Source organism: Phaethon aethereus (genome assembly GCF_964289735.1).
Source record: "Phaethon aethereus genome assembly, chromosome: 19".
In the NCBI taxonomy this organism is placed as follows: domain Eukaryota; kingdom Metazoa; phylum Chordata; class Aves; order Phaethontiformes; family Phaethontidae; genus Phaethon; species Phaethon aethereus.
This window is the reverse complement of record NC_138595.1, coordinates 8220816-8236694: the sequence shown is the minus strand read 5'-3', so window position 1 is coordinate 8236694 and position 15879 is coordinate 8220816. Positions and strand designations below refer to the sequence as shown.

General features: G+C 43.1%; 1 protein-coding gene across 1 annotated transcript in view; it reads left to right on the top strand.

Moving 5' to 3' along the window:
- Positions 1-15879, top strand: part of COL26A1 (collagen type XXVI alpha 1 chain) — a gene marked incomplete at both ends in the record, with an annotated part of 175066 nt that overhangs the window by 105523 nt on the left and 53664 nt on the right. The window contains one exon of the mRNA XM_082008622.1: positions 15530-15571. Within this exon, the coding sequence (XP_081864748.1) occupies positions 15530-15571 (42 nt within the window). The remainder of the gene's footprint in view (positions 1-15529; positions 15572-15879) is intronic.

The window sequence follows — 15879 nt, the reverse complement described above, 5'->3', positions numbered from 1 at the left end:
TTTTTTTTCTGTCTTAGGTGACTTAGAGGTCAAACTAAAATAATGGGCTTAATGTCAAAATCTAGGGACAGGCAAAGATCTAGTTTTTATTTTTCAAGGATGGTTTGCATCATTACTTTTAAATGCAGTTGCCTAGTCTCTAGGTTATGCAATTAACTTTTACTCATTGTGGGAAATGACTGAATTCAGGAGACCTTTGTTTCATGTCATAACTGCTCTTTGTCTGTGCGTCCTGCACTCCGTTTCCATGTGGTATGGTTCATCCCCAGGTAAAAGCAGCAGGCTTAACTTTGGTTTTGCTCTGGTCTGCAGGAAGATACCTTTCCAATAGTCGTATTGTAAGCAATTTTCAGTAGCCCTTAAAATTTTCATTCAGGTGTTTGTTGCTGCATAATGTTGCCGCAAGCCGCCTTTAACATTCCCTTTCCGTAACCCTTGCAGCAAGTGTTGGAGCTGCTGCTGCCGATCAGCGTCCACATAAAATGTGAAAGCAGTTGAAAGATTTTTCAGGTGTTAAAGCTAGTTTGAAAGTTACATCTTTTCAAGGGACAGGGCAAACGACTGCAGTTTAAGAAAGTCCGGCTCTGCTACAGAGCAAGTGTGCTGCAGAAGTCACCTCCCTGTCCTGCCAGCCTGTTCCCTTGACTGGTGGGAACACAAGCTTTTGGGCTTTGAACTGGCATTGCTTCAGGCATGTATCATTTTGAGACGATGTATGCAGGTTATGTGCTGTTACTAGGAGAACTAGTTACTCTTCCGTGGATTTTTAGGTAGGGAAATTGCTGGCTGTGTGCAAGCAGCAAGCCCGTGCCAGTCGTAGCTGTACATGTATGCGGTTGAATTCCTGCTACCTTTAACGAAGGGTGAGTGCCAGAACCTAAAGAACTTTCCCTGGTCCCCTACCGACAGCATTGCTTGTTCTGTCCGACAAAAGGTTGTTATTCTCTTATTCAATTTTTCCCTTTCTCTGACTACAAAAAATATAAATTATTTTAGTGCAGAATTTTGGAAGGTTTTCTCCCCCTCCCCCATTTCCTGAAAAGCTTGCATACAGAGTGAGACGCTCATAAGCTTTTCCGAGATAAGAACTTAATTTATTTACGCTTCATTGTTCCAGGCATGGCTACAGACTGGTTTGGAAATTTGCTGTTCCAACTTTAACAGGTCACCGCGTGGAAAGGAGCAGCTGGATTTTCCTCCAGAGCAGCCGTCAGCTGTTGGAAATCTCTTGATACTTCCCTGGCTTCTCCAGATTCAGCATTAACTTCTCCTTCCTGTAACAGGAATTGTGCTACGTGCTGTAGACTCTCTAGCTAGCAAAAGGAGGAAAGCATAGGAAAGGAATAACAGCATCAATAGCAGTTTCTGGTGGGGCTGGCAGAGGCCACACCATTGCTCTCCTTTTCACCTTCATAAGGACAAAGGGTAAGAGGAAAACACTCTCTAACTCCAATGTGTCACGGTGTTTCTGAGGTAACTTCTGTGGCTCAAGCAAGTAAGCAATGAGTGCAAAGTCAATAAATACAAACTCTTCTGCATGCTATTACATTGCTTTTCCTTCTCACCTCTTCCCATCTCAAAAAGAGCCTCCTCCATTACGTAGTCCAATATTCCAGTCAGATAGCTGAAGGCAGCAGCCACGTTTGTCATCCCACACCGACTCCATGGCAGCTTAATTCTGTTGGCTTCGATGAAGTTAGTCCCGATTTACGCAGTTAGAATGACCCATATGTTAAATCTGTATGATGACGAATGTAGGGTATGTAATATAGCCAAGTAAATTTGCCATGAGAACACTGTTTCAGCTTCACTGTCTTTAGAATACAATGGTGAAAACATCATCTTGCATTAAGTAGTACTTAATTAACGCAAGCCATGAGAGAGAAATTGAAGCAACTTGCTGCTTTGATCTGGATGTTTTACTGAGAACTAAGTCAGAGTGATGTAACTGGTGACTTGCTGCAGAAGTTGAGCTGTTGCTTGCTTCTCTTCTAGGCTCAATGGTCCTTACTGAGATTTGTCCTTCAACACCAGCTGAAAGAAATTGAAAACAGGTTTTCTGCTTGATCCTTCACATTCTTTTTATCAGAACCCTTATCAGAGTGCTGCTTGCTATGAACTTCGCGCTGTAATTTGTTGGTCTTGAACTCTCAAAAGGCTGTGGGCAAAGCTGTGATACAGCAACTGCAAAATGCAGGAGTGTCCCCAGGCAACCAGTGCTGTAGGCTACTGTCAGCTTACAGTTTTAAAACTTTGTAGGGGTCTGATGGGCGTTTTCCATATAGTCACAATCAGTATAATTTTTTCATATAACTAGAACCTGTGGGAAGAGAATAAAGTGAGAAAGGGAAAGAAAAAAGGAAAAAACCCATACAGTTATCACTGCTGGTGAGCAGAACTTGCCATTTATGACCTGTGAAAAACACAGGGAAATAACTGAAAGCCAAGAGGGAAGAGTTACTAGCCATGACATCATTAACTTAGTTAATATAAAACTTTATGTTTATACACTCGCAATGGGAGACTTGTCTGTTAAGTTGGGGGTAAAAGAGGGTGGATTCCACCTTGGTGTAAATTGGCATGGTTCCACCTTGGATGTGTCAAAATATTCACTGGCCTTTTGTGTGGTTTTGTCCAGGCTAGGAGATCCTCAGTTCTGCAAGGTAAGCGTGACCTTTTCCTGTTAGCCTTTCAGGTTAAGATATGCAAGAGAGGATGTAAAATTTGTTGCTAGCCATATAGGTAGCAAGTAGCTTGAAGAAACTCAAGAGATGAAGTTTCCAGATTCTTTTGATGCATTGTTGACTGTTTTCAGGCAATTTGTCTCTTTCCTGTATTCTGAACTCTGAGCTCTTCATTAAAAGAGAAGAAAGAAAAAGCAGTTTCCTCTAGTTAAGGCACTTAATCATATTTCGAAGATCCACAGATGCAACCCCCTGAATGGCCTGTTGAATTTGAGACTTTTAGCTCTCCCCGGAGGATATTAAGGGATCATCGTTCACACATCTAGCTTCTGTAATGATGAATGGGATTATTAGAGAAAATCCCCTTGTGCATCGGTGAATCTAAAATCATGTGGTTCTTTTGCCTGTGCATTTAGACTCCAATTCACAAAATAAAACAGCTGGACTAGTATAGGCAAGGCCAAGTTATCTGGGGGAGGGGTACATTATATTTTGCTAGCAAAGCGGTCGTAGCTCGGGCAGCATTTTGTGGTTTGTCCGAATCTGAGGTCATATTGGTTTATGTGGGGGAAGGTCATCACAAAAAATGTTCTGAATACTGATTGTTTTTAAAGTTTGTGTCAATGTTCTCGTATGAGATCTGACTTTGTGGTACAACTTTCCTTCTGAAATTTTTGACAATGTGCTCAGAACACCCCATATCCTGGCCAATGCTAAACATAATCGCTTGTTAATTGAAAAATGATGAGGGAATTTGGTAGCCCTCTATAGAATGAAATATTCCATGGACATCTGGTGTTAGATGCATGTATCCAAGGGGTGTGAAATAAGAAAGCAATTGTCTGTGTCCTCGGGGAACTGTAACCCTGTCAGTAATATTTTTTTGTTCAGGGAATGTAGCAGAGAAGGGTGCCTTCACTTTTGAAAAGTATGGACATTAGTATTGAAGTAGAGGATTCTTCTACCTACGCTCTGAGTGAGCGAGAGTTGAGGACACGTCGTCTCTTGTAAAGGCTGATGTAAATGGAGCAATCTGTCCCATCCGAAGCTAAACAGGAGGTGGCTGGGCAGATATTTCAGCCATTGACTAACTGAAACATCAACCAAGCTTCAGAGATTTTAAACAAAAAAAAAAAAAAAAAAAAAAAGTAATTTACCCTCCTGTAAGCAGAATGAGAATTCCATATGCATTCCCATCCCATGATTTTGAGTTAATCTTCTACTGGCTTGTGATTTCTGAGGAGCTATAGATTGAATCCAGGCACGCTAAGTCTAATTTCTGAGTTGGGGGTACTTTTTGTTTGGATTTTTTTAAATATTTTTTTTCCTTTCAAATTCTTTCAATACCAAAGGACAAATGCATTCTGGGGCACTAATTTAAAATACTGCTACTAATAATAACAACCTAACATGTGTGCTGTTTGCCAAAAGTTGAGAATCAGCAATGATGAAAGATGAAACTGCCCCAAGTTTCTTGGCAGAAGTGATGTAGGCAAATATTTCAAAGGTCATTTCAATTTTGAAATTTGCTTCCTTGGAGATTGTGCTGTGGTAATGTTTGCCTTCTAGATGTTATCAGAGAAGCACTGGAATTTCATAGTAACTGAAATTAAAGAATTTTAGGATGTAGAGTCTGGCCGTTAAAGATATCCCCTGTCCTGCTGTTCTCATTAGCCTTGCTAGGCTTACAGGCATTTGCTGATCCGTCCAGTTCTAGCATTTCTCAGTCAACATGTTACATTGCAAACTCAAAATTATTTGGTTGTCCCCATTCACTAGTAACACCCTTGACTCTTGTCCTATTTGTCATCTGTTGGCCCTTCAATAAGCTTTTGTGTTATTTAAAAAAAAAAAAAAAGCAAGCAACATAAACCCAACTTTGCTTGTATACTAATTGAGTTTGCAAGTTAAATAGTGCTCTGTTATTTAACAGCAATGCTTCAGTAGCACCGAGAGACCACTCAGGCCAGGGCCCTGTATGAGTGTTGAACAAACTCACAGATACAGCAGGACCTGCCAGGTGGCAGCTTCTGCAGCCCCAAACATTCCTTTTTTTGCATGGGAATAATGGAGACCTCGAAGAAGTGCTGCGTTAATAGATTGGGCGAAATGTGTCTTATGTTAAGGAACAGTTACTAACCGCCGAAAACTTTTCTCTCCCAGCCTTATTTTTTCTCCATATAGCAGGGATACCCAACTGGTGTTTTCTGAGATGAGCTGAGTATCTGCTTTGAGGTCTGCCTATTTTTACCGTGCTTCATTGGGTAGCCTCCTGCCAAAGGCGCTGGCTGCTGGCACTGTCTGCCACCTTCACTGATGGCATGGGAGCTGCTGTCCCTGCAGAGTGGAAGAGTGTGCTGCAATGTGGAACAAGGGATTTGTGATTTGATCAGAGCTGGTGTTGCTGTTCCAGACTTTGATTGCCCTGTTGTGGTTGGGACTGGAGAGGACTTGCTTGTTTGAACGCAGTTCTGGGTTTTGGAGAGCTTTCTTAACAGGAGATTGTGCACTGCCTGATTGCTTCCCCAGGTTGTGTGCAATGTATTTCTTTTTCATGTTGAAACCAGCTTGTAAAACCTTCGAGTCTGCTATAGCTGAAGGGTAGCAATGTAGGAAAACAAATATCTTCTTTGAAGTTTTCTGTGCACCTTTTGATGCTGTCCTAATTTTAATGTTGCATAATACAGTTGCAGAGCATGAAACTCTTGCTGCCTTTGGTTATTACGAGAGATGAGTTCGGCAATTCCAACTTTATTCAGTATTTCCAGTCTTGAATTCTGACCTGTAGCTTACTGGGTGAGCAGGAAGGCTGTAATCCAAGCACTAGTGAGAAATTTATTTGTGCTTTTTCGTTAGGACGTGCAGCTATCTTGAATCTCACTGCCACTCTCAGGAACAGCATCATGAGAGCAGCTCTTGGTGTGTTGTGCTCTTGCAGTTGACTGCCTTTCTTTGGGGTATCTTGTACCTCTGTGAGGGGGAAGTGAAATCTCCTTTCATTGGAAAAAGAGGGCATGTACGAGAGCTTTAACTCAGGGAATGGCCTTTTTGTAAGAGACCATGAACAGAGACTGCTGCAAGTTGACCTGTTCTCCTAGAAGTCCTCAAGTGGCTACGCTGGTCTCCAAATCAGAAATGAAGTGCTTGTTTCTCTGAGCAGATGAAAATACTCCAGGGTATGGTCAGATTTCTAAGAAGTTTCAACACCTACTTACGGTGTTCCTTTCCTTATCTCCCTCCAGCAATCGGAGGTCATGTGGAACACCTTTTTTCATGGAGTTGAGCCGCAGATTGAAAAACCCACTGCAGTACATTGTGAGCAGGTTTCTGTTTTGACTTTTCAATTTATATTGCTGAAGACAAATTTTATTAGTAAAATCTTGGGCAACTCAGCAGTGGATTTTTAGGCTCTGACTGGGTGCCTGGAGCTGCATTTCTTTGAACTGTCTTTTAGAGGAACTGCAGCTGTATAAATGGATGAAGACTGTGGAAAGAAACTATAAATTTGGCTTTATTAAGGTGGGTTTTTAAATCAAAGTGACTTTTTGAAGTATTTTAATGAACCTTAAAAACTATTTTCCAGTTCTTTCCAACAGCTATGTTACTTTTCAGCAACGAGGTGGGGGGGAATGTTACGGAGGGAACTGTGGCCATTGCATATATGGCAGTGGATGGGGCAGTGCCTTTTCCATGAGACTCTTTAACCTTGACTGGACAGACAGCTTAAAATGATTGGGGGCTAGCATGCCTCTGCTGCTACTAATTTTCATGGTCCAAAATGTAGCGAGGTTTTACAGGGCTGGGCAGATACTACTGGTATGATGTTTGGGGTTGAGGAGTGAGGAATTTGTGGGCATTTGGAGACATTTCCTGTTGCCCTGCAGTGTTTTTCAGTGGGCAGTGGTGGATTGTGCCTTACCAGGTATGTGACAAACTCGGTCAATATATTTTCTTCTTGCTGGAAGTTAATTGAAAACAATGATTTAGCATATAAATGTGCTAGCATAGTTTGATAATGGTTTAGTGCCTTATATTCCCCTCATGTTCTTGTCACAGATGGTTTAGAGTCTCTTTGCTTAAGTACACGTGGCAGGTATCTGAAGTCCACAGGCCAGCTGGTATTTTGAGTTGGCTGTCCTGGGAGTTAAACGTGTGTTCAGTAAGCACCACTGAACTCTTGTTTCCTTAGCAGCTGGGAGCTAATGAAACTGTAGAAGAAGCTAGGGCTTTACTTCAGAAAAGATGTGTCCATTCCAGCTTAAACGCAACTTCCTCTCTCCACGTCTCGATGACTCCAAAGTTGGCTTCAGTGAAAACCAAAGAGACTTAGACTGAAACAGGGCAGCCGAGAGAGTGGAGCAAGGGATAGGTGGAGGGGCATAGGTCGTCATCGGAAAGTCAAAGCTGAACCACTGGCAGTTCTGTCTTGCTTATTCTCTGCCATAAGAGCATGTCTTTGAGGACAACACTGGACAAGGTTCTTCACTGAAGCCCAAGGCCATAGCATGAAGGAAATCATTCAGAAAGCTTCTCAGTAGTAGTCCAAAGAGAGTAAAAATAGCTGTGATGGAAGTGGTTTTCCTCTCGGCACAGACACATGGGTATGTTCACATGTATATGCATCTGTGTAGATGAATGTGTAAAAGGAAAGGCGCTGGAGTACATCATCCAGAGGTGGTCTGAGCTAGGATTTCCATTCAGCACAGCCTGACATGATGAGGCTTTGTAGCAACCACAGTGTTCTGTTTCAGGAGGCAAAGGTGTTCCAGATACACCGTACCATCATAGCATTTTTGCATTTTTGTTTTTGGCACAAAGGTAACTACCCCTTTTTTTTATTCAAGTGTCACTTTTTACCCGCTTGCAGTTTCCTGCTTGTATGTTTTGGCTTTTGACCAGGACCTCGGGCTATGTGTGCTCATCTGGTTTTGATAAAGCATTGAACTTAGACAATACATCTTCTTGGACATTTCTTCCTGTTAGATTCAAGTGTGATACAAAGCAACCAGTACTTGATCAGTAGCAGACACTGTTTTTATCAAGCATTGTTGGATGTTCATTAGCCATGAAAGTATTGTAGAGAAAACTTGCCACGGCACAGACCAGTACAGATAGGTGCTTCCTCTTCTGAGCCCTTCTTTTAGCCACGAAAGTTCTAGGCTATAAAGTATGATGCCCTTTTGAAGTCCATATTCATGTACTAGGCTATAACATCTAAGTTATTTGGCTGGTGTTTATCTTGCTTCTTTTACGATCTTGTTAGTCTGCTGAGAAAGATAAAATGCTTGTGAGATATTGAACAGTGGCAGATGAATGGGAGTAGCAACCTCATTAAAAACCATCACTTCATCCCGACATTGAGGTAGCATTTAATGAACGTGAGAATTTGCAATGCAGTAATATATGGGGTAAAAAGCTCTGTAAAAATAGCATTTCTCATGGTTTGCCCAAGGAGCGTATATGACCTCTGTTACTACAGTGAGTCTGTCAGCCTCCATAATACATTTAATATCCATAATGTATGCAAGGAAAGGATGTACCACACCCACATTTAGTAGACAGTGATCTAAAACATGAAGAAATGTATTCATCTCACTGAAGTTCATCTGTCTGTCTACCTGTGCATCTAGTGCTCATTTACACCAGTCATCTAGGCTCGCCCTTGGAGGAGGGGGAGGTGGAGTCGGGAGACGTGGAACAGGGGTATCTCCAGAGGTTTGAGCATCCCTGCCTGATTTGCATGCCTGGCTTGGACTACTGTGTATTTCCAGTGTCACCACATGGTGCAGCACTGTGTTAGCGTTGCTGACTGAGCTTGGGTTGGCTGCTATGTCTGTGTGTTAGCACCATCCTGCACAGAGAAATTGCCTTAAATCGGGGTAGCGGTGTCATTCTGCCTGCTAGCACAGCACTGCATGTAGCCTAGTTGGCTGACGTGGACACAAGGAACTGCTGGTGGGGCTACCTGCTTGTTATCTCAGGATAACAGCCTGCCCATAGCCCTTCCTACCATGCTGTGTTTTCAGTGCTGTCGTACCGGTAGGCATACGGTGCCCAACTCACAGCACTTTTACAGCAGGAGTGGTTTGTATGTGGGAGCACGCAGGTGAAATGGGTGATGGGTGAAACTCCATGGAAGCTATCCAGTTAAGTTGTTTCTTGTGCTATTGGAAAGCCTGTGTTGCACAGGAAGATAAAAGATACTCAGACTTACAGACCACCATTGTTGGAGGTTTTAGGCTGACCTCAGGGTCTGACAGACATGTTTATCCAGCGTGAGAGAGGCTGGGAGGCACCGCACAGACCTCTTTGTTCTCAGCTTTTTTATCTCTTTATGTCTCATCTCCCTTTCTTCATCTGGTGGACTGAGATGAAAGTTGCATGCACCCCTCTGCAAGCTTCCTGATAGATCCAATTAAAATACCTCATTCTTGTAGCATATGTGAGGGTTGAGCCATTGAACCTATTCAGCTGGAGGGTTACAATCCTGGAGTTGTTTTCTGTCCTGGTTCTGGGATTACGGGTATTCAAAACTGAGATTGAACACTTAAACTTTTATGGGAAAGGCTGGTAGAACTTAACATGCTATTTGGTTTTCAGCAAACTTTTGCTCAATGTGGAGTTGAATCTTGCAATCTTAAATACTATACTCCAGTGAACAAATGTGGTAGAATCCCATTTAATTTGTATGAGTTGCACCCCCTAAAATCCTTTAGGCTATTTGAACAGATTGCAAGCCAAAACCCAGAGCTTTTTTCCTAATTTTCCAGCTGTGCAAATCTATCTTTGGATGTTAAAAAGACTAGGACTTGTTATACATTTTCTGTCTCTTGTATCTTGACCAATTTGCTAGAATTATCAAAGATCTCGTTCTCAGAGTGTTCTAACAAGTGTTTTTTTAATCATGTATTAATCCTCAAAGGCAAGAGAGAACTCTCAAAGTAAGCGTTGACTACGGTTTTCTCAGTGACACTGAAACGCGTGGTATACCCCCATGAGATCTGTCTCCACGTCCTGAGATTATAAGGCAGCTGACAATGTTCCATTAATGATACACAGGATGAGGGGGGAATCCTGCTTATGCTCCCTGTTTTGATTGTTCCACTGATTATGATGAGATTTTGTTTTTGCTGGTACTGTATGTATATGGAACAAGGAGAAATATACAACATAGGTTCCATTTTTTTTTTTGAAGCATCACTCATCTAAACCATCTCTTGATTTTAAAAAATGAAGTTGCTTTTACAGAAACCATACAAAACTGTTGTCAAGACTTATATGAAATACTGTTGTGTCCTAATAATAACTTCTAGCTGAAAAATCTTGGCATCCTGCAGTTTAAGAAAGGGTTTTAAAATTCACCTTCAGTTTTTGGGCAACATGCAAAACATGTGGCTCTGTTTAGGAGCTATTTTCGTTAAAGCTTGACAATACAGGATGATAAAATACAGCTGCATTGTTTAAACTTTCAATTTAATTTCTGGTGTGTGTCCAAGTTGTTTCATCAATATGGCGCCATTCATTTCAAAACAAAGCTCTTGGTCTCCATTACCCCACCATTGATCAAGAGGGTGTTAAAATGTAGAGCCTAATTATGTTCCTGGCCTGTTTGGAATTCCAAAATTGGATTTTTATAACTGTCAAATTTGCAATCAGGGTAACTTTCCATGACAATTATTCAGAATTATTAGAGCTTTTGTTGCCAGGGAGTTATAACTAATGGTGGTGGTTCACTTTTCAAGGCTCTGTAAGTGTCAAAGGCAACATATATCTTATGGAATAGCCATTTGACTACAACATTGTCTATACTTAACTGCACCCAAATGTCTACTACTGTTACAGTCATTTTTATCCATTCTCCAGGGCTGAGTTGTTGCCACAACCTCTATTGCAAGCTCTGCAGATATAATTAACTACTGGGTTCTGCCTTGTTGCAAAATGGGACTTGTGAAACATGAGGAAGTTCATCCTTGAATGTTTCACTCAACCTTAGCTTGGTAAGGGCCGGTACTCAAAAGGCTATTAACGCTGCTGATCTTGGTCAATTATTGCTTTAGATCTTTAAAATGAGCCAAACACAAAAATACAATGTGTCTGGATGAACGCTATCTCTTCTCAGTCTGACTGATACCTCACAGTTAAAGTGTGTGTAATGTTGAGTATGTGCTGAACTTGAGGTGTTTGCCTAGTCAGGACTTCCTTCTTGGTATAACTTTGAAAAAGTGAAAAAAAAAAAAGCAACAAAAAATGCTTTCCTTGCCTAGTGTGCAACATCTATTTGAGAGGCGTCTGTTCAAGATGGAGATGACCTTCTGTTGGCCTACTGATGTCAACAGGTTTTTGTCATCAGCTTCAAGCTTTAGATCAAGTACTAACTATAAGACTGCTGTCTGATACTGGCAGACAATGATTGCGTGCTCATCTTCGCATTTAGTTTAAAGGAACTGCTTTCCAGTGGCAGTTAAAACTTACCCGCTTGCCATGCCTGCTGTTCCTCCCATCCCTGCACCGCCCTTTCTGTTCTGCTGACTCAAGCATCTCCGCAGCCGCGTGATTTAAGGAATTGATCCCCCTGAAAAATAATGAATGAGTTTTTTTCAGATTGGGGCTTTTTTCAGCTCTTTCGTATCTGGTGTATTGTGCATCTGTGTGGTGCAGATGCACTCATTCTGAAAACAGAGGTGGCAACTTCTAAGCTTAACTGGTTTAAGTAGTAGTGCTGCCTGGTGTCAAACTAACACCTCTGGTTTTAACCAGGAAGCCAGAGACTGGCTTTTGCTTTTTAACACATATCTAGAACAGTTCTGTGTCCACTGACATGTATTCACCTGAATTGTCAGGTGATCATTTTTGACAAAAAGATCTGGAATATAGCTTTATTGGTACAGGGTCCAAGTTGTTCAAACCCTTAGTCCTGCAGAAGGTTTGCTCTGGAAGAAAGAAGGATTGTAATCAATTTTGTTTAATTAAATCAACCTAAACTAATTGTCAGCTAATAAAATAGTGTTGGTCAGCTCATAAAACAGAAATGAAGATTAAAAGAGTAGTTGCCATGAACAGGTGGTAACTCTGTTTCCAAGTTAGACCACATTACTCTCTGGCACAGGATCTCTGAGAATACCTCATATTCTAGTTTTTAAAAAAAATGTTTATGAAACTTATAAAATATAAGGCTCATTTTATAACCAATTTTCTATCTCACCTGCCAAGAGCAGTGGGGGTTGAGCCAGCACAAGGCGGATGCAGAGTTTTAGGCAGTTGTCCAGAAATGGATTCCCTCTGCAGGGCTGTGGAATACATTTCTACCTTTTATTGGCCTTTCCTTTGCAATCCTTGTGATTTAGTTTGCTCTTTCTTGTTGTTGTTACAGAAAAGATCTTGTAAACTTTTTTTTTTTTAATGTCATTGATCTTGACCTGGCACTCTTGCGCAAAGGGAGAAACTTCCTGTGCCGCACTGTGGATGTGGGCTAACTCTAGGTGGATCTTGAGGTAGTAACAGGATCCCTCTGGATTTGGCCCTTAGTATTTCTGTTGACTCTGCAGTTCTTACAGAAGGTATAAAACATTTATCTAATTTTATCTGGAAAGACTAAACTGGAATCTTTATCTGCTCTTCAAAGTAGAAGCAGAGCTTGGTGGTTTGTAGTTGCTGTTAATGGTGGAATAATGAAAGAGAATTTATTGCATAGTGGTTATTATTCAGTTCATAGTGCAAAGCTATGTGGTTCTGACAATTTTGTTACCACTTGCGGTTATTTTGAATGCTCGGTAGTGATGCAAGGCTTTCAGCACCCAAGTGACTTGTTGTACTGCCTGTGATGTATCTAATACCAATTTTCTGTGACCACCCATTCCCAGAAGTCTCATGCAGGATGCATTTGGTTGCTCTTATGTTAAGTCCTCAAACCTGGTAAGGCACCGAAAGACTAAATGAATGGTCTCTTCCACATCAGTCCTCTTTCAGAAAATACAATCACAAAACAGTGTGCAGCATTGATACAGCTCTTTGGGGTTCTGGCTGCAATGACAATCTCAGTTAAAAGGGGATGTTCCAGATGAAGTCCTCACCTGAGAGTTTCAGCTGTGAGAGCACAAGACAAATGCTGTGTGGCCTTGTAGCCTCCAGCATCTTGTTTGGGGGCTTGACCTGGCTTTAATTTTCTGTCACATATTCCTTTGGGACCTCAGCTGGCCAGGCTTGGCCTTAGGGTTTGAAGAAGTGAAGCTTAGCTCTTGCTTCTCTGCCCTACTCTTGCATCTGATGTGCCCTTCCCTGACATGGAGGGCAGCTGTGGTCCAGGATAACTAATTTCTAGGCTCTTTGAGACTTGCCTGTGATGCTTTCTTTGGGCTAGTAGATGACCTGGATAACCGAGCTTTGCTTTGCCTTCTGTCAGAAGGTGAAGGATAGCAGTTCCTCTGGCTGGCTGTCCTGGGGAGGTGGGGAAGGTGCTGGAGCTGCCTCCCAGTCCTCACTTGCAATCCTGTGTCTGCTGCAGTAAAGACAGGGAGCAGAGTGTTCTTGACTGGTCTGTGAAGCAGGGCATTGCCATGGCTTAAGACAGGTTTGTTACCTATAGCAAGAGGTACCAGAGTTAGAAACCTATCAGAGTTGGAAGGGTCAGGAGCTGGAGTATCTGGAGAGAGGTTTCTGTGGGAGGCTGGGACTCCCCTGTTTGGCTCCTGCCAAGTTTGTCTGGGAGGTTGCAACTGCTGCTCACATAGAAGCAAAACTGGCCCAGGCCACACAACAGGAAAGTTGTGCTTATAAAGTACCGTGTTTTCTGTCTTTGCACTTACAGCACTCCTCTGCTCCAGCGGCGTTGCTGCCCTGGCTTAGGATGTGTCCCAGATCCCCACTTGCTTGGTCTCTCCTCTGCAGCCAAAGATGAGGTTGCAGTACATGCTGACATAGCTTGAAGCCAGCTGGCACTGGTAAAGCTTGTAGGAGAGGCTGCAGCATGGCCATCACCTTCTCCTTACAGGATTTCCCAGTGGCAGGCATTGCCTTCTGGCTTCCACTGCTTGAGTTGTTGGGAGTAGAAGTGGTGTGAGTGGTGGAGCACATGCTGTGGTTCCTCGTCTGAGCAAAGCTGTGGTGGGACTTTGAGAACATCCCTTGGGGTCTCTGATCTGATTTGCCATGTCCCTGCCGAATGACAATCACTTGAAACCAAAATCTTGGGTTAAACCAGCTGAAAAGATTCCTCACATTGGCAATCCTGTGAGGGGCTTGGGGGTAGGTCCCTTTGAGACAGAATTTCTTTAAGAAAAAGGGAATAAAATAGGGTTGGTGTCCATTCAGGGCAGTCTTCTGTTCATCCCCATGTCCTATGCTTGCCCAACATTATGGAAGGAGCTGCTGGGAGTTACACCAGCAGCCAAGTCCCTCCATACTTCCCTCAAAGGGTAGCCTTAGGAGGAATGTCACACTGGTGACTGTGGGACCGGACTTGGCCTGTTGCCACTGCTTGTGTGCTCTAGAGCTTGAGGTCATACAGAAGAGCTGTAGGAATATTAAAGCATCAGCCTTCCAAAGGTATCCGTGTGGATTTTCGTGAGTGAGGGTCTTAAGGGACTCCAGGCCTTGTCCAGATTTGCACTGGTGTAACTGGACCAACATCTCCCATTCCTTAAATGAAGATGAGTAGGAGGACAATAAGCAAGCCTGCTGCTCAGCTTTCAAGGCATATGTGCAAAAGCATCTAGGACCCCAAACTAACGAAAACCATATTCAAAGCAATTATCTGATCTTGTTTGTTTGTTTTTAATGTGATGTTTCTAGACACTGGTACAACAAACACACTCTTGTAAAATCTTGTAACAGTTGTTTGTAGTTAGTATCTTCAAGATTTTATGTGTGCTGATCATGACTAATATACTTCACTTCAGTGTAACCGTCATCTTTCAGTGCTGTGGGAAATTTTTGGTACTAAGGCAATTATTTCCTCAGCTTGGTTCTTTTTCCTTTTTTACCCTTCTATGCAAGAAAACACAGATACTGATTTGCTCATATATTGTGCTTTCCAGATGAAAGTGCTTTGTGGTTCACAGACTTAAATAATTAGGTCTTTGCAGACCTCAGACTGGTTTACCAAGGCAGTTGGAGTAGTCATCTCTGGTTTTACACTTGGAGATAGAAAAAAAATCCCTAGAGGCAAGGTAAGCGGGCCCTGGCAGAGCTGGGGGAAGACACCCTCTCTGAAGTTTACTCCAGTTTTCTAAATATTAGGTGATGCTGCTGTGCCCATGCTGCTAAAGGCCTTCCGCCCCCAACTTGATTCCTTCTCTTCTTGTTGTCACAAACTTGTTTTTTAGCATATGCACCAGCTGCTGGGAAGGTGCTGGGTGGTTCTTCCCTGGCTCAGCCAAAACCATGGCATCTGCTCTCCCTCATCGAACCTGGGACCGTTTTTTCCCCAGAGCGTGCAATTGAGGCAATGACTGCTGTTATAAAAAAAACCAACCCCAAACCACCCCTGAGCCCATTTCACATTCATCCAGAATGGATTGCTGCAGCCTGTTTCATTCAGTAGGTTTTTCTGTGGTTGTATTTCTTGGAAGCATCATCTCCAATAGAGGCACGGGGCTCTTTTATAGGCTTATTTCAGCACTTTGAGAGCACGAGTGTGTGCGTCTGTGCATGCATGTCTTGCTGTGGGTGGGAAGGGGGGAAGTGCTGGCAAGACTGCAAACGAGCCGAGCGGGGAGAGCGAAGGCGCTTTCATTCCTTACCAAGTTTTGCTCCGCAAGCTGAGTAAACTTTTTCTCTGCTGAACCAATGCTGTGCAGGGCGAGGGTTTGACACGTTCCCGGTGATAATTGCCTTGTCTCCCCCCGCAGGTTCATCTGGCCGCCAGCACGGTTACTTTTCCAACCAGGACCGTAAGTGGGCAACACGAACATCACGGAAAAGCAAAGCCTAAGAGCGAAGCGGGTTGCACTCCTGGGTGGGGGCCGTGGCAGCCAGGGATGACCTTCGCTTGTGGGGGGAAGCGTACGGGAGGGGGTCTGTGAGTCTCTGCCTGCTCTTTGCTTTGGTTTCCCTCACGTATCTGGAGGGCACAGAAGAGGGGAGCTGGAAATGCTCCGCTCCTCGCAGGTTCAGGGAATTGCCTGGGCGGCACGCAGCGAGCACCTGGGAAGGTTCGCCCGTGCTTGCGCTTTTCTCATTTTCCCTTGGGTCACCGCCC